We start from the raw sequence: 19,491 nt of genomic DNA, 5'->3' as shown, positions 1-19,491 counted from the left end.
AAAACGCAGTTACTGGGGACAGTGCCATGTTGAATGCTTGATCAGTATGGTGCTGAACAATACAACCACTGCTGAAATGGCAACGAAAAAATGAATACGAACATTGCCTACCTCCAGCAATTTTATCAAAGAGCGAGGCCAGTTCAGCAGGAACCTCCAAAGTGGTGACATCAGTAACTTTGGGTTTGACCAAGGCCGCAATGACCATTGCTTCCTCTTCCATGGCATTGGCTTCGTCCTCGAGCTGCTTTGCTTCCTCCTCCAGTTTCTTAGCTTCGGCCAAATTTCTGGCCTCTTCCTCCTCGAAGGCTTTCTTCTCAGCTTCCAAGACGGCTTCTCGCTGGGCCTAAGAACAGAGGCGGAAAACGGAAATAATGAGCACCTACCCAATCAATGGCCACTAGCTGTCACGGTACTGCTATGCTGGGCATTATTGGCAGATCTAGGTTAATGTTATGCGTAAAGTATTTACTATACCAAGATGTCATGCACAGAACTTATAATTATTAGCTTGAAAGAAATGCCAGTTCATCCCATAGCCTGCACAGGCCTGAAATGATGCAAGTCACATTTTACCAAAAATTCCCGAGTGAGTTTTTCCATATACTGTACTAGCAGTAAGCATAGGTGCTGATACTTGGGGTTTGCGCTGGCAGTGCAATTGCAAAGCTGTTAGCATGCATACTGTGTGATGGGTACTGCGCTGGCAGTGCAATTGCAAAGCTGTTAGCATGCATACTGTGTGATGGGTACTGCGCTGGCAGTGCAATTGCAAAGCTGTTAGCATGCATACTGTGTGATGGGTACTGCGCTGGCAGTGCAATTGCAAAGCTGTTAGCATGCATACTGTGTGATGGGTACTGCGCTGGCAGTGCAATTGCGAAGCTGTTAGCATGCATACTGTGTGATGGGTACTGCGCTGGCAGTGCAATTGCGAAGCTGTTAGCATGCATACTGTGTGATGGGTACTACATAGAACACGACTACTGTAAATGCCATTATTCTAACGAGGCGCATATATGACCCAGAATCTGCGAAAACCAGGCTCAGGGTGAAATTTCACAAAATGACGTTTCCCATTTTCAGCTTCTACTGGGCATGGGAGGTCAGGAAACAAAATATTACAGGTGTGGGTCGACTCATAGTGGTATTAAAAGCATCTCAAACACACCAGGGTATTGTGTTAAAAAATCCAAAAAAACACAAAATTGTTATCACAGGAAAGAAATGAAGAGAGATCCACCAGAGTGAAGGAAGAGACATGGATGATTTTTGTTTAGGTGACATGACAAGGTAGGCATGTGGGGGCAGGTTTGTTGTGGCCCCTTGGTGCTGCAGGCTGTAGTGGCCATGCACAGTTCTGCATGAATTTTGTTTGCTCCTCACTCAGCACATTCTGGGGCTGCATACATGTACTGGCATGCTCTGGCGCTACACAACACAAGGAAACCCGACTCCAGTTGAGATGGCACCTTTTGAAGGGTGAATCTAGTACCGTATATGTGTTCTATTCAAAACAAGCAAGAACACGGCCTTTCAAACTGTTCCACTGTTCGTAGTATGCGCATAGTGTGCTGGCGTGCTGCAGTGTCTGCTTGGTGCTGACCAGCAAGTGAAATCTCGGCACGCCGTACAATCCCTTGCAGCTAGCTGTCCAGCGAGGAAAGTCTCGAGTGGAGGCTCTCGATCTGTTCGCTCATTCGCCTGGCATTCAGTAGCACTTCATCGCCAAGGACTTCAATTCAAAACAGTTTTCACACTGCGCTTCTAGCCTTTTTCCTCGTGAACTTGCTGCAAACGTATGAGCTCTGCTACGCGTGTCCCCTTTGGGTGAGGTCCAGAAACAGCTAGTATCTCCGTACTTTGATTGGCTGGGTCGATGTCGTCCTGGTTCTCCTCGCTATCGCCATCACGACTCTAACTGGAGACTATTTCTTCACCATTTTCCGCAAGCAGCAGCTAGCGCAGAAATTTCGCCATCCCTGAGTAACGGAGAAGGAATCCGTTCGATCAGCTCAAAAACTCTTCGTTGTGACTAGAGGAGTAGCAGCGAATATTCTACCGGAAGCCCTTTGACTTCCCTGACTGCTGAAACCCTTCCTGCCATGACTGCTACTTCTTCAAACAAGCGAGATTCTCTTTGGTTCCACTTCACTGCACTCGAGCGTCCACGCGACACAACCTTTTTGCAAAACATCATTTTTCTAAAAAAAAAGATTTTCACCCTAAGCCTGGTTTTCGCAGAAGTTGGGCCATATAACGATTTCCCAAGATTGACTAGCTTACGTGTACCAAAGGTAACGATTCTCACTCATTCTCAACGCTCAATAAGACAGTATATGTATCGATTTCTGTATAACGATTTCTATTTTAACGAAAGATTTCTCCGCGTTAACTCGTTAGAGTTGGCACTTCGTTATATATATATTTATCATTCTCTTATTATTGACCCCCACAGAAACGTGTGATCTCTAAGCGGTCAAATATCAGCATATATTGACCGCTTATATTGACCACTTAGCCCGAGGACTTAGAACTTTTTCCTCAACTTAGAAAAAAATCAGAACTGAAAGAAGAAAAATCTGAAGCCAAATGCTGGGATTTGAACCCAAACTGTCAGATACTAAGTCAAAGAACTTGGGGAACATACTACAAGAGACAACTGAAAACTTCGGTTTACACAGAAGTAATGTCCAATGTAAACGGCATATGTACATACTATTATACTATTACAATAGTATTCCTTTCTTCCTATAGCAAAGCAAAAACAGTTTTAGGTATGCTATGTCGTGATAAATCTATTATTGCCCTCATAATCGGTCAATATATGAAATATAGACCTCGGGGGACCTCGGTCTTTTACTCGTTCTATATTTCATATATTGACCTCTTTAATCGTGTAATAATAGATACATGGGCCGCGATCAGCTAAAACATGTCTTTGGGGTTTCGTAAAAAGTTGGGAAATGACGAAAAGAAAAAAAGGTTTTTGGAGCGCGTTCACTCTGCACTTCATTCATGATGTGGCGATCATCTTCTCAAATTTTGTTCAAACACTTGTTTGGCGGTCTAGTTCAAGTAGCTGGCGAGAAAAGACTGACAATGTCCGCATCTAGTGATACTAGAGCAGCTCACAGGGCCAGACGATCGCTGTGCATGGCCCAGGTTTGTTCACAAGTCCGTGGCGGCGGGTCTGCAGAGTGACGCTGACACTTTGTTGGGATCTCAGTGATGTTGATGTCGACAGCGAAGCTGAATCGTCCCCGTCGTCTCCAGTAGCGAAGAGGCACAAGTTGTGGGCTAGTACATAATCATTAGGCGGCAAACCGGCTGCCTTACGACGTTACTTGCGTTCAGCTCTCATGAGGCGTCTGACGCAGTCTCGGAAGCGCAGGCGACGATCGAAAGTGTCACTGCCAGAATCGAAAGAGTATGCAAGTGCAACGCCACCCAGAGCATCCGGTGTTGCTTTCCAGGAAGAACTTGGGCCATGCCTTTGAACTGATGTCGTTGACATGCTCAAGTCTGTGTCAACATCTTTAGTTCTGTTGTAATGTGCTCCGCCACAAAAGCCACTAAGTTTGTCTCTTTGTGTCAGACTGTGCGAAAACTGTCATTTTCTATTTCAAAGTACATATTTTGAAAGCGGTGTTTGGGGCACTTGTAGACTACTTTTCTGCCCTGTACCACCTTCAAGAGGTCAAGTAAGGTCCCAAGAACTGTTTTCTGGAGGAAAACAAAATTTGAAAAATTTCACTCTAAGACATGTTTTAGCTGGTTGTGGCCCACATATATATTATATGGCTTTTACAGTACATTGTGCATTTCTGTTCACACATTGCAACACGTTCTGATATGCACAGGATTACAGTATGCAGACAAAGTGACCGAAGAAGCCAGGTACTCACGCGCTCTTCCATTTCTTTTCTGCGCTGTTCGGCTTCACGACGTGCTTCTTCAGCTTGGCGACGTTTCTCCTCTTCTTGTCTTCTCTTCTCTTCCTCTTGCCGGCGCTTTTCTTCTTCAAGACGCTTCCGCTCTTCTTCTTGTCTCCGCTTCTCCTCTTCGGCCTTTCTCTTACGTTCTCGCTCTTCATCTCGGAGCACAATGTACTTCTTGCGTTGAGAATACATGCGCCACATGGACTGCATGATCACGGCTGAACGCTTCTTCTTCTTGAACAATTTCCTGCAATTGGACAGAGTGAGATTCAACTATCATGGCAGCTGATCTCCAAAACACTTTTCTCAGCTACATGTATACAACTGATGAAAATGCTTCTACTGCACGGCAAGTCGAGAACGCAAGAATTCAGTAATGTCAAGTCGAGAACACAGTCATTCAGTTATGGCAATCAAGTAATCAACCAGTAATTGTAAGCAGCAAACCATTCGGGAATGAAAAGCAAGTCACTCAGGACTATTTTATAGAAAAGAAAAGGACCAAGGAAGTACAAGTTACGCTAAATGTCCACTAACACCACCGGTTACTTGACAATCAGCTCCTGCAATAACAGTGCACGACACTGACTAAAGGGACCGATAGTACTAACGGTAGTTTCTTGGTCCTTTTCTTTTCTAAAAAATTATCCTTGGCTCTTCATCCGAGTCCACTCAGGACTAGGTAACCTGTTTTACACAAGTACACAAAGAGGTCTAAACCTACTGGGAATATGCTAGCAGCGTGGCCAAGCCCAGGGAACAGTTACTGACCTCAGGTTTCGCGTTCGGAAATGTCCCTGCACCATAGTCGCTGCTGCTCGTAGCTTCAGGTAGCGTCTCCGGTAAACCAATCCCTTTGAAAAGCGTTGAATGACTAGGACATACTTGTGCAATGTTCTTGCTCGGCCTTCTTCCAGGATTTGTTCCAAAGCTTCACGCATGAAGACCTTTTTGACACAGAGAGCGCAAACAAGGGATGTGTTCCATAAACCCAAATTTCAATGAAAGGAGAGTCTCTACAAAATACACTGCATGCACAAAAAAGGATTAACTGCCAAGCTGTAACTCCAAGTTCAACACAAAAGGCAATAACTGCAATGTCCAATGGATGTGTTTGATACAGTCGACTGCAGGTGTGAGTTACTTAGCGCGATTGAATATGTGTCAATAGTGTTCCTGTACCGTAAAGTACCGCCAGAGCGTCTTGTGTCGCGAGAGCGCCCCACCTTGATTTTACAGCCAGGGAAAGGAAAATCGTACGGCACAGTCCCACGAAGTTTGTACCTTGTGTGAACCTTAGTGTACACACTAAGCAGGTTTTTGTGTGGAGCTCGAGCACTCGTCTCCGCTCGAAGGTACGGATTGTCTGCACAACATGCAATATGTGTACAAAGTTCGTGTCGTATGACCTACAGACAGGAGACCACCTCCACAATACACCCGTGAAAGGACGAGATGGTGGGGCGCTCTGGTGGGGCGCTCTGGCGGTACTTTACGGTACTGGCTGTACTGGTGAGCTGGGGGAGGTGAAATAAGATAACGGGCTAGGTGAGCTAGGCGTTAAAAATGGTTGTGGCAGGTAACCTGCACCTAGAACTTACTTTGGTCTGCCCAATCTGGAACATTTCTTCATGCTCACTAGCACCCTTGCACAAGATGTTCACGCAGACACCTTTGGGGTCCTTTGCACACAACTCCTTGTTAGCGCCCGCAAGAAGCTGGTATCTGGAGAAAAACACAATCATGCGAATAGCTGTACACATGAATATTCTCTTCACACCATTCACGGAAAAACTGTTTACAGTACTGTCAAGGGTCACGTGAAAATAGCTGGGGCATCCGGCAAAAATCTTCACACCTACACAAACAGATATGATTCATTCTGAAAGAGTGTATTGCAATAGGCAGAGGATGAGCTGTGAAGACATCAATATTGCAAAAGGCTCAATTTTGGCAGTCAGGAAAACGTTGCCGGTGAGAGATACCAGACTATCATTCATATCATGGGCGCCGGACACGCTACGGTCACTACGGTATTGACCGTACCACTCTTTCCCCCGGGTACTAGTACCCTGTGAATCAATCAAATGCACTGATTTGGGCTCTAAATTTCGAAACATTTCAGCGGTGCCACCCCCCCCCCCCCCACATCGAGGTAATGGTGCCACAGATGACTGACCATACCACGCTACATTACCTTCCGACGCCCCTGTACATACCGGTCTAGGTCACAATTTCCCCGAAATAAAGAGAAAAGAAAGTACCTCTTAGCAAAGACCTCAAACTTCAGACGGGTGGGATAGCCAGCTCTCCGAATCCGAATTGTTTCCAACATTCCAGAATAACGCAGCTGCTCCAGGACCATTTGCTTCACGAACTCACTCGGCCTCTGGATGAGTAAAAACAGGAAAAACAACAACAACAACAACAACAACAACAACAACAACAACAACAACAACAACAACAACAACAGGAGTGCCCTTTGTAGCATTTGCATGGTATATTCAACAACACTAGATCTCATAACTGCTGAAATGCCAGTTCTGCATGCTACACAGCAACAATGACATACTACTTGTAGTGTTCATAGAAAACAGTGTCAACAGAAAATTCAACAGTATTAGTATATGAACAAACGGCGAGGAGACAACAATTTGATAACCGCAATCAGTAACACAAGCTGGATCGACATTTGTGTACACTTTATTCATGTAATGTAAAACTGTGGAGACAATGTGCAATAAAACGATGAAAATGTGAAGAAATTGTGTAAAGAAAAAAGGGATTCAAACAAGTTTTCGTACAACACTGATCAGGAATCTTCGTTGTACTAAAGGACACTGAAAACAAAATTGAACTATTATAGAAAATCTAAGTTAGAGAAATAACACTAAGAACAACAGCAGTGAAATTTACAAGTGTGAATTTTAACAATGAAAGCGAGAGCAATAACGAATGTGTGTACCAACACTAAACTTGCAACTGAAAAATGAACAAAGAAGAGAAAGAAAGAAGGAAGGACAAAGTGATTACAAATAACAGCAGTACATTACACCTAGAACATTAACGGCCAAGCTTGGCCGCACCAAACATGACACTTTACTTGAACAATTTCAACCCAATTAAACTATCTTTCTGTACACACAGATTAGGCTTATACAGACGCTGACAGATGGCTTCCAAAACTTATAACTGTAGTCCATAACCATGACGACCACGGCACAATACAGTGAAAGAAGAGTCGGAATACGAATTGCAACAATCAGGACTAGCCAACAGATGATTGTACACTGAACACTTGCTACCACGAAACCTACGCACAACACTAACATTCTCACCGGCACTCTCACGATCACTACAATCGTCGCTTTCCGACTCATTGCTCCCTTCCCCGTCCGTCCCATCATCCGCTTCCTCTGTTATCCCGCCTGACTTGGTCCATTGAACGGGACTCGGCCGTCACCCTGCTGTCACGTCCCTCCTTACGCCCTTGTCCGTTGAGTGCATAGCTTCTGTTGTAGTTGGCTGTTGATCGTCTTGGTCTTTCAATAGTGGGCTTGGATGGTGGATTAGTTGTGGTTGCTGTAAATTGCATTGTTGGTGATGGTGTGGGAGCTGCTGATACGCAAGGTGGGTCTTTTTGGGTTGGCAATTGTAGTGGTGACGCCACTGCCGGTGTTGCTCGCGGTCTGTCACTGGCAAGCTCCACCGCCGCAAGAGCCGAAGGCGAGGATCAGGAGGAGGCAGTGGGACCGGGACCGCAAGCGGCGCCACCCCAGCCAAAGCCGCCGGGGGCACCGACGAAGGAACCACCGATGGCAGTAGCAAAGGCGGCGACACAAGCCGGCCCGATGAGCCACCACGACCACCCTCCTCCACCACCGCCACCAGCGACGGCGGAGCAAGCACAGTCTGTGAGCCAGGATCCGCAAGTTGTGTAGGTAACGGTTGTTTTCTAGGTCGCCCTCGCTTCGGTCTTTGTTGTTGTGCGCAAGGTGGAAGTACCGGTATGTGACGTGGTGTGTGTTGTTTGATGCGTGCGTTCAGGTGCTGAATATACTGGTGCTGGTACAGTTTTATTCACACTTATCACTCTCTTAGGGAGCATCTCATAAGTTCGCATTTATTTTGCAAACGTAACGCATTTCGAATAGACTTTACCCCCCTACCTCCCCCCTCTATTCGAAAGTTTTATCGCACATTTTCTGTGTTTATCTACTGTACACATCCATGCCCCATGCTATGGTATGCTTATGTACATGATTGTACATGTACATGTACATGAATGTTTTGCTAGAGCGGTCGCGAATGGCATACAGTAGTACCGCATTTACTGAGTACAAAGTACAATCAATGACATGTACACGCAAATAAGCATAGTTCCTCCACAACAACTGCATGTACTGCTGTAAACGCTGGCCAGGTACACGGTTTGATCAGGCTGGTGTGACATTTGACACCTCTGAGTAGCCTGCATGCATGCAGTGCAAGGGTTAGCTGATCTGCAAACACAGGTAGATCTCCACCTAAACACACTCATCTGCTGCAGGGATCTAGCACTAGCACAGTAGATTGTACAGTTCCAGAAAATGTGCGAACAGTCATTTTTCTATTCGAAATGGCCGCTACCCCCCCCCCCCCCACCCCACCCCGTTTCGAAATGCGTTAGGCCACACTTTGTTTTTTCTATGTTTCTCGTCGGCAAATTTTAACAAAAGGTATGCGGGCGGGCGGAAAAAAAACAAAAGCCAAGGAAAAAACAAGAACAATTTCTACTGAAAACTGCATACATTTTACATGTGTTTGCGTGATTCATACAAGACACTGCGTATACCATGTATAGAGTACTACATTGTACAATCATGTACATAATGATGTAGTCCCATACATGATTCCACTACTGACTGTACATAGTCATTATCACATCAGCCCACGAATATCAGGCAAACTGCAACAATGAGATCATAAAGGTTGATGAATACGAGACGGCGAAGAGAACATACATTTATCTGCTATCGCACACGCTTTCCCACTCGTCATTTTTGGTTTTGTTACTTCAACGTTCTTGTGTCCGGTTATCAAACTCTTGTCTCCACGCTGCTCATCTTTTCCTCGCCATGCGTCCTTTGCTTGGATTTTCTGCCCACGACATCGTTCCACAGACGCCAGTTGCCACGAAACTCGTCCGACTTACGGTATTCCTGGGACCCGCGAGGCTCAGGCAGTGAACGACTGAAAGCTTCGTCATGGCAGCCTTCATCGCAGAGAACGGACGGAGAGCGCTCCTTTGCTGCTGTGGTGCAAACGTTTACGATTTTTATTGACGCATCTAGCTGCTGCAGCATGTGCAGCGCACATACATGTACAATGTACGTAGTACGAACTTTTTTTTTCTTCCGAAATTTCTGAAAACCTACGCGGGCGATGACGAGAAACATAGAAAAAACAAAGCGTGGCCTTACGTTTAGAAACAAAATGCGAACTAATGAGATGCTCCCTTATTATTGACCCCCACAGAAACGTGTGATCTCTAAGCGGTCAAATATCAGCATACTGTAAAACATGTATATATAACGAGGAAGTAAATCTAACGTTTTAACGGATGACATTTCTTCGTTATGATAAGATCCGTTGAGGCCGTACTGCTTCATATATGTTGTGTGTAGATATGCCGGAATACTGCAAGATCGTTAACAATAGGCCTTATGCACATTGTACAGATGTACGAAGTTCTGTACTATGGCCGTAGGTGTGTACATACCCGGTTGGGTGTTCATTGTGTGCTATACATGCGCGTTTGACCCATTTAGCCTCACAATTCATGGCAAACGATCACTTTTCAAGCCTTCTTCACTTTGGGATTGAACTAACGACTAGCTAGATCTCTGCCGGAAAAAGATTTCGTATGAAATGCCTTCATGGCCCATTTCATAGTGGAAATAGCAGTAAACACAATAGGGTCCTGCACATTCAACACCCAACCGGGTCTACGGGATTCTACAAGATTATACGGGATTTCGTGCATCTGTACAATGTGCATAAGGCCTATTCTTCTCGTTAACCTATGGATTTTGGACAATCGTTAAATTTGCGACTCGTTATAATAACATGTCTTACAGTATATTGACCGCTTATATTGACCGAGGACTTAGAACTTTTTCCTCAACTTAGAAAAAATCAGAACTGAAAGAAGAAAAATCTGAAGCCAAATGCTGGGATTTGAACCCATACTGTCAGATTCTCAGTCAAAGAACTTGGGGAACATACAAGAGACAACTGAAAACTTCGGTTTACACAGAAGTAATGTCCAATGTAAACGGCATATGTACATACTATTATACTATTACAATAGTATTCCTTTCTTCCTATAGCAAAGCAAAAACAGTTTTAGGTATGCTATGTCGTGATAAATCTATTATTGCCCTCATAATCGGTCAATATATGAAATATAGACCTCGTAAAAGACCTCGGGGGACCTCGGTCTTTTACTCGTTCTATATTTCATATGTTGACCTCTTTAATCGTGCAATAATAGATACATACTACCACTACGATCTTGTATCTACAAACTCGTGGAAATAACATTATTACGGCAATTCTGTAGTAGTACATGTACTCGTATACTCGTATGCCTAACAAGGTCGAAACGGCTAGCTGTCCAGAGATTGAGAAATTTACGCCTCTATAAAATTATAAATTAACGCTTTGTTTTCAAATACCTTGTTAGGATTCGGCTTCACACATCGGACAAAGTATGGATGACACCTAAACAAACCAACAGCATAAGAAACATGAACATTAGTCCCAATCCACAAGAGAACGGAAATTGTTAAAGGGGAAGTTAAGGCAAAAATTAAAATTTCACCAGTTGTAGTCTTCGGGGTGCTGAGTCGAATGGTCGTGGTCCGAGGAAGCTGAGACGCTCCCTTCCTACTTGAATCCCAATCGAACTCTCACACTTCCACCGAAACTGGGTGACTGCGCCCTACGAGATGGGGAATTGTGTGCAAAATGTCACTAAAAGCGCCATTTCGTTCTTATTACAGGGTTCGCAGCCAACCAAGCACACAAAATTCCAACTTTTTCCAAACTTTTTCCAAACCAATTTCAAGAATTTCCAAACCCACTCGTGCAGGAAAAATAAATTATAAATCTCTTCTGCACGACGAGTACAACCAGGGAGTAGTAAAATCCTCCCTGGTACTACCTTCAACAAATTCACCAAGGTGCATTGCGATGATATCGCCTTCAGCAGCTAGAGCCTCTGAAAATAGCAGGGGAATTCATACGACGAGAGTTCCCCTCCGTAAGTTCAAATCCGCCTCCAGAGGGGGTTCCAATGAAACATTTACATAGCTGGTGTCCATCTCAGCGCAAAAGACGGCTTCATCCTCGCCAGCAAACTCATCTGAGTGCGAAAGGACCTCGCCATCCTGCTGTCCCGACTTCAAAGAATCAAAGTGGAGCGCGAGCGCCAGTAACAAAAAAAACGGCCAAATAAAAGTCATCACCGGCCGCGCTTGAGCATGCACTGAAATGACTGTACGAAACTCGTACATGCAGTGAACACCACGCATCGCCAGCGCGTCTTCTATCGCGGCACTCAAAACCTCGTACTTGCATGCAGTACTGCCAGCAGTGCAGCACATCTGCGGCCAAAAAATCGAAATTCAAAACTTTTTCCAAACTTTTTCAAAAGGAGCGCCTTTTCAAAACTTTTTCCAGACCTGGAAAATTGAATTATAAAATCCAAACTTTTTCCAGACTTCCAAACTTCGCTGCGAACCCTGCTTATAAAAGCATGGATGACCGCGATTGGCCCATATGTTGTAGTCTTTTGGACGCTGAGTCGATTGGTTTTGGTCCGAAAAGGCTACGATGCAGCGTTCCTCCTTTATTCCCAATCGAACATGGTTGAACAAGCGGTCACGTGCTCCTGCGTACGCCAGTCACCTGGTCACCGTGCCTGCAGGGTACAACTTACTAGCCTGTTTGACCTTTTTTGGGTGCAGTCCTGTCACTCGAGTTGAACTCGAGTTGAACCTTGGTGTGAAAGTTGTCGCCTGCTGGCGTGAAGACCAGGTGATTTGGGCACCCAGGAGCACGTGACCACTTGTTCAACCATGTTCGATTGGGAATAAAGGAGGAACGCTGCATCGCAGCCTTTTCGGACCAAAACCAGTCGACTCAGCGTCCAAAAGACTACAACATAGGGGCCAATCGCGGTCATCCATGCTTTTATAAGAACGAAATGGCGCTTTTAGTGACATTTTGCACACAAATCCCCATCTAGTAGGGCGCAGTCACCCAGTTTCGGTGGAAGTGCGCGAGTTCGATTGGGATTCAAGTAGGAAGGGAGCGTCTCAGCTTCCTCGGACCACGACCAATCGACTCAGCACCCCGAAGACTACAACTGGTGAAATTTTAATTTTTGCCTTAACTTCCCCTTTAACGTGTCGTGTTTCTTGCTTTGGATAAGCATGCAGCGTATCTTTAACCATTCTAAGGATTTCGTATATTTTCAAGAGGGGGAATAAAGCACGCTAACATAACATATCTATGAGATCAGATTTCATCGAGCAGTACTGTGTATTGCCATCCAGGAACAGATTACAAGCAGTAAAGAACCAATTTCCATGCTACATACTTGGACATTGCAGAGATCAATTCTCTCAGAGAAGAATCGAATTTAGCAGATGTTGTGGGAGACTTCTTCTTCTTGCCACGGCCACCACCACCACCGCCACTTTGTGCCTCTTGCATCGCTGTGTAGTCTTGCTCAAACAGTGATACCACAAGCTAGAAGTAGAAGAGGAGAGACAGGACAAGCACAACAGGGTTGGGTTGTACACGTGCACAACGAAAGTGACTTTGTAGAACCTGCTGGTTCACAGCAGAGTGGGGTAATAAAATGAAGTGGAGGAAGTGGAGTACCAACTTCTTTGGATGTCTACAGGTGTTGACAGTGTTTTCGCTGGCAGTTCTCCAGTGGTGCTCCAACCAGAAGGTATTTCAGACACCTGGCTCAGCTCGCTATAGAAAGACGTGCTGGAGTACCAGTCAGCTCACACTACAAGACCCTGGATAAAGGAACTGACGGGGAAAGGATGAACCAAGGGACATATCACATGTATACAAAAATGACAGTATACCGTCAATGTACAATTGCCATAGTGCTGCGTATATTACCACTGTGGCAACCCTTAGACATGCCAGATCAGTCCCATACTTTCTGACAGAAAACATTAGGTGTGTTTGATCATTTTTGAACAAAAACTAAAAACAATTTATTTGGTCTGTGGTCATATTTTAGCGTTCTCTGGCTGCTCACCTAAGCACTCGCCACCTAAGCACTCGCCTCCATTTCAGCCACTTACACATTATATTAGGGTACCTCAACTCCAACGTTCAAAACACACACTCAACTCCAACGTTCAAAACACACACTCAACTCCAACGTTCAAAACACACACTCAACTCCAACATTCAAAACACACACTCAACTCCAACATTCAAAACACACACTCAACTCCAACATTCAAAACACACACTCAACTCCAACGTTCAAAACACACACTCAACTCCAACGTTCAAAACACACACTCAACTCCAACGTTCAAAACACACACTGCACATATTTAAAAAAATTTGACTTCACCAAATTTTCAGGCATGGCTCATCTTCAGGGCAGTTGACTGTTTTCAGGTAAACTCAAAAACAAATTATGTATGAGTTGGTAGTCAAACGGCTGATCCACATCAGATGTAAATCAGACCAGGCAAAGATAAGATATTCACATCTAACTAACCGACATTGAGCTGCCATGAAGAAGCTCGATCAAGTCAGGACGAAGAGTGTCACGGTTTTTGTCCAGGAACATCTTGACCTGAAAACCCGCGCACAGAACACGTGACAGGATGAATAAGCTGTTTCACAATATGCTGTAGTACAATATTAACACACAAGACTGGCAATGAGCACGCGGGCTACATGGTGTACTCATGTACTTGGATGTACTGGATGGCCGTACTTGGATGTATGACAAAGTACGTGCATAGCATCAGGCTACATAACCCTCAAGATTGTGCAACTCCAGTCTGCATGGCATGTGGTCTGCGGCAGTAGAGCTTCACACCACATGACAAACCCGTAATTGTTTGCACTAAGTGCATGATAGATACAGGGTTGTATGCAACACTGCCTCTCTTGTGGTCACTTGCCACTGCTTGCCTGGGTAACTTAATGATCTATGCCAAGGGATGTGAAGTTCTGCCTCTCTTGTGGTCACTTGCCACTGCTTGCCTGGGTAACTTATTGATCCATGCCAAGGGATGTGAAGTTCTGCCATCGCAGACACCACAAATTCTATATTTCTGTTAAATTTTATTAGAACCAGTACTTGAGTGCTTTGTAGAATATGCATAATGGTCCTAGACATAGGTCCTCCCCACTCTAGTGAAATCATGCACGTGAAGGTTGTTTCTAGGGGTGAAACGGTTCCATGTTTTTCATGTTCGGGTACCCGAATGCCAGCATTGTTTCCCACGGTTCGGTTATCGGTTCCATGCATTCTTTTCTCCAGACCGACAAAATGCGTTCGCGACAATTAATTTTTAGAAAAAACATTTTTACGAGCAAGAATGAGACATTGGAGAGTCCAAGTGCGAAGAACATAATGACCAGAGAACTCTTTGGAAGAGTGAGGATCGTAAGGTAAGACATTTAAAATCTTGAGTAGACTGGACGTGTACATGTATTTGTACAAGAACAGGGTTTTTTCGAGTTTCGGTTCGAAATTTGACGGAACGGGTACCCGACTCTTTTCAGCTGGCGGTTCCAAAACCGGTTCCTTACCCGAACCGTTTCACCCCTAGTTGTTTCACTTCGTGTCACTGTAACATATTGGGCGCTTTCGATTACACGTTTACACAATTCTGGAACTGTTTTTATAAATTCTGGAATGCCCAGAACGAGCGGATTCCGGCCTTGTAAACAAACGACTGGAATTCACAACGCATTTTATTCATGTCATGTCACAAACAAAATTGATGAATCGTAAAAAGAGATCACGTACACCCTCGCGATCGTCCCAGCATCGCGCACACGCCGGCAAGGGAGGCTCTTCGCGCGCTTGAGTCATGACCAGACCGGTAACACACCAACTGTGCAATTCTGGCGCCAGAATTAGAGAAATTCCGCCCTCTCTTCAGAATTGACGGACTTGACGGAATTGGATAAAATCAATTCTAACGACGGAATTTGTCACTTTTTGTTTAATCAAACTGTGCATCAACAATAACTAATTCTATAATTGACCGAAATGCGTGTAATCGAAAGCGCCCATTGGATATTTTGGTTGCATCGCTGTTATCTCGCCTCTTTCCTCTCATCCAAGCCATCCAGTTTAGAAAAGCTGTGGACTAAGTATCTCTTAATTTGCTGGACGAAAATCTTATATATAGGATTTGAAAATGTGTGCCTTTTACGCCGTTGTTATTGGTCATCACGACCAATAATAACGACATACTGGTTTTCATGGAAGTTGTAAATATGTTTGAGGCATGAATGTTTACATTTTAGATTCATAGGGCGATAATATTTCTGATGAATACCCATTTTCAGCAATAATTGGAAATTTGAGCATAATTGTTCAGCTGCTGTCATGGAAAGGACTGAAGCAGTGAATGTGCAGACAAACATTGCAGGTGTGGCACGGGGTGGTTTCATGACGACATATTGCACATGCCGTCATGAAACTACCAGTTTTAAGGATAAAACAAGGTCCAATAAAATCTCAAATCCTATATATATAGGATTCGAAAAATAGGGCACAAGCCTTAGTAATATTGGGCAAGGAGATGAGCCTGAGATGTTAGTGTTTGAAAAAATTATCTTATTCAACTCTCGATATCTACTAAGACCTAGCAAGGAAGAATTGGTCACATACTTTTTGCTTTTCTCATGCCACACCCATTTTGAGTTGAAAAATATGACCAAAATCCTATATATAGGATTTAGCAAATTAAGAGATACTGCTGTTACATTTCAAAACGAACATGCTAATGATAAAAATAAATACACACACACACACACACACGCACACAATCAACTGTCAACAACTACTAGAGACTGGGGAGAAAGACAAAAACTGAATGGTTGCATAATACTGTATCCTTACCTCGTATGTGACACAGCCAGCATAATGTTTCACGCCAAACTTGCCATTACGCACTTTTGGCTTGACGTAGTATGGGTGTTTGGCATGCTGCTGGTGAATCTTCTCCAAAAACGAATCATCGCTAGCCTGTAACAAGGAAGCAACACAAGATGTAAATAGTAATCTCATATAGCAGCAGTGTGTAGCTCCTCATCAAGGGCAAAAGACCTGGGAGCAAGGAGTCCTATAATATACAAAGGATTGTGTTGAGGTGTATTCACCATGACGTGCTTATTACTTCTCCAATCAAGAAAGATACCATAAGTCGGGCTCACGTCGAAGACCATGTCAGTGCTATGTTTCTATTCAAATCAGGCTTGTATTTAAATCAGGCATTTCTATGTATGCCAACACGATGACCAGACTCATGTGGTGATGGCCCATCTCGAAAACCAGGCTCGTATTCAAAACAGGCTTGTATACAAGATATGGTATCCAACACAACAGCACACCTGCCTGCAATCGTATCAGAATGAATATTAGCATGATATCAGTACATACTAGCTTACCTTGGGGAAATTGGATTCGTCATCCAGGATGTTGAGAATACCAACAGGTTTCTTGCAAATCAGATCAAGACAGCCTTGATTGTCATTGAAAGAGATCTTTGACCAGCTAATTTTCTCGCGGTCATACTCTTCCTGTGATATTTGGAAAGATATACAGAAACAAGTCAAGGTACATGTTGCCGATGATTGCACACTGAGAACATACGTGCACACATGCATGCACACTGAGAACATACGTGCACACATGCATGCACACTGAGAACATACGTGCACACATGCATGCACACTGAGAACATACGTGCACACATGCATGCACACTGAGAACATACGTGCACACATGCATGCACACTGAGAACATACGTGCACACATGCACACACACACACGCACATAATCAGAGACCAATTGACAAATCCATGAGATGCGAGCTCAGACAAAAGGATAACCCAACACACATAACTGCAGACACTAGAAGACAACAGGGCAAAACATACCTGTTCCAACTTGAAAATGTGCTGATTGAAATAGAACTGCAGATTCTCATTAGCATAGTTGATGCAGAGCTGTTCAAAGGAGTTCACCTTGAAGTCCTAGCAGCACAAATCAAATTATTACAAAACAAAAAGATTCATATCAGCAATGATTCTTGGAACTTGTGCTGTTACACATGACATAACAGGATGTTTGAAATGCAAAAGTGGCAAAGCCGAGAAACACTAAATCGCACCCAATGTGCAGCATATACAACCGCCTGAACGCGGAAATAGCTCAACTTCCGCGATGCGAGGCACGACCTTCTTTGCAGCAAATTTTTACATTAGGTTCAAGGGTTGCTTGCATATTTGTACAAGTTGTTCCCAGCTATGTGAATGCCAAGGAATTGTATAAACAGCATTGTGCTTTGACGCAATTGAGCAAGGTGACGTCACTTCACTGACATCTGCAATGAATGACATTTTGGGAGTTCGCATAGGTCTGGACTCTGGATGTCACCACATGCATTGCATCACACATCTCTTAAAAAATGTGAACCCTGCGTTACTGAACGGCTATAACAGTACTGCAATACACATGTTGATAGCACATAGCACATAGCACCTGCTGGTGTTGCCCGATAGCCAGAACACTCCGACATTGAGAAGACTCGTGTTGCAGAGGTTTTGATTCGGTTTTAGATTATTTCAGGTTGTTGTGTAGGTACAAGTGATTTTGAACAACAGTCATCAGCCAGGATTGCTATCCTAGACAACCTGAAATCAGCCAGGATTGCTATCCTAGACAACCTGAAATCAGCCAGGATTGCTATCCTAGACAACCTGAAATCAGCCAGGATTGCTATCCTAGACAACCTGAAATCAGCCAGGATTGCTATCCTAGACAACCTGAAATCAGCCAGGATTGCTATCCTAGACAACCTGAAATCAGCCAGGATTGCTATCCTAGACAACCTGAAATCAGCCAGAATTGCTATCCTAGACAACCTGAAATCAGCCAGGATTGCTATCCTAGACAACCTGAAATCAGCCAGGTTTGCTATCCTAGACAACCTGAAATCAGCCAGGATTGCTATCCTAGACAACCAGGATTGCTATCCTAGACAACCTGAAATTGCATTCAGACAACAATGTACATGAACAATGTGGCTAACCTCAAATCCAAAGATATCCAGAATTGCGACAGAGGCAATCTTGACGTCCTTACAAACAACCTCATTGATCCGAATAACGATGTAGCTGAAAAGACGTGAGTACAGAGCCTTGGCCAGCGCATCCCTAAAGCAAATAAAGGAGACACAACTTGTCAGAAAATACTTCCCAGAAAAAAGCGAAAAGCAAACGTTCGATCACTTAATGTGAATTTTCGAACAGTATTCAGCGCAATTTTTAATGAGGTTCCGCACTACGTAAAGTTGAGCAACTTTACGTTAGTGGGCGGGAAAAACCCGTGAATTCGCGAGTTTGCACTCCACTTACGGAAAGTTGACGGAGAGTACGTAGATAGGGCTCTGATAACGTAGCTGGTCCGTAAAATGACTCTCTCCCCAGGTCGATCTGGTCGTACTGAGTTGCCAAGGGCAGCTACCTGATTTGAAAACTCCGTATGGCGGAACCCAGATGCGCATGCAGTTTACGTAAGACTTTCCGTAGATCGACTACGTTTTTACTAACGTAATTACGTTATGCGGAATCTCTATTTCTTGCGCACACACAGCACAGGAGAAAAATGGTTTACATTCAAAAGAGACATCATAGGCACAAGGACTGTTCATGTTGCTTCCTCGGCGTCACTCTCCAATGAGGTGATGCCGACACCACTTTCAAGAACAGCACATGATTCAATCGATTCTCACAGTTGTCCTTATATTTTCCTGCATCCTCCATCACACCATGAGTGCACGATGTAAGTGATGGCTGTACTCGTTGCCTCGCGAGATCCAGCTGCTGCTAGTTTCAACTTTTCACTAAACGTTGGACAGCATGTACGTTCATATTCGGGTTCGAGAAATTATTCTTTATCGCCCCTCCCCCCGAGACACACACATCATAGCACCATAGAATGGGGTTGCATTTTTGTTGTTTTTGCCATGTGATTAAGCAATCACGAGTGAAACGAGGGTTGCCTGCTGCTCCTCGTTGCTAGTCTTGAAGAAGAAAAAAAAATCACGCCCATCTGCTGCTGCTGCTAGCTGCCAATATTGATGCTGTCCCTGCGTTCGCCACCTCCAACTGCTGAGGTGCCTCGTGCTGTGGCACTACCACACCTTGGTCCGCCCTGCGTTGATCCGGCATCGTACTCTCGTACTCTGCTATGCTGCCGTACTCTCGC

General features: G+C 44.3%; 1 protein-coding gene across 1 annotated transcript in view; it reads right to left on the bottom strand.

Moving 5' to 3' along the window:
• LOC135806677 (unconventional myosin-XV-like) overlaps window positions 1-19,491 on the bottom strand; it is a 66,974-nt gene that overhangs the window by 33,956 nt on the left and 13,527 nt on the right. The window contains exons 10-21 of the mRNA XM_065320907.1: window positions 18,314-18,437; window positions 17,160-17,255; window positions 16,668-16,799; window positions 16,120-16,245; window positions 13,750-13,827; window positions 12,589-12,740; window positions 10,661-10,706; window positions 6,206-6,330; window positions 5,543-5,666; window positions 4,713-4,888; window positions 3,909-4,188; window positions 112-346 (exon numbers count right to left, since the gene is read on the bottom strand). Of these exons, the coding sequence (XP_065176979.1) occupies window positions 112-346; window positions 3,909-4,188; window positions 4,713-4,888; window positions 5,543-5,666; window positions 6,206-6,330; window positions 10,661-10,706; window positions 12,589-12,740; window positions 13,750-13,827; window positions 16,120-16,245; window positions 16,668-16,799; window positions 17,160-17,255; window positions 18,314-18,437 (1,694 nt within the window). The remainder of the gene's footprint in view (window positions 1-111; window positions 347-3,908; window positions 4,189-4,712; window positions 4,889-5,542; window positions 5,667-6,205; window positions 6,331-10,660; window positions 10,707-12,588; window positions 12,741-13,749; window positions 13,828-16,119; window positions 16,246-16,667; window positions 16,800-17,159; window positions 17,256-18,313; window positions 18,438-19,491) is intronic.

Source organism: Sycon ciliatum, chromosome 1, assembly GCF_964019385.1.
Source record: "Sycon ciliatum chromosome 1, ocSycCili1.1, whole genome shotgun sequence".
NCBI classification, from domain to species: Eukaryota; Metazoa; Porifera; class Calcarea; order Leucosolenida; family Sycettidae; genus Sycon; species Sycon ciliatum.
The sequence above is the reverse complement of the archived record's forward strand: the minus strand, read 5'-3'. Positions and strand labels throughout refer to the sequence as shown.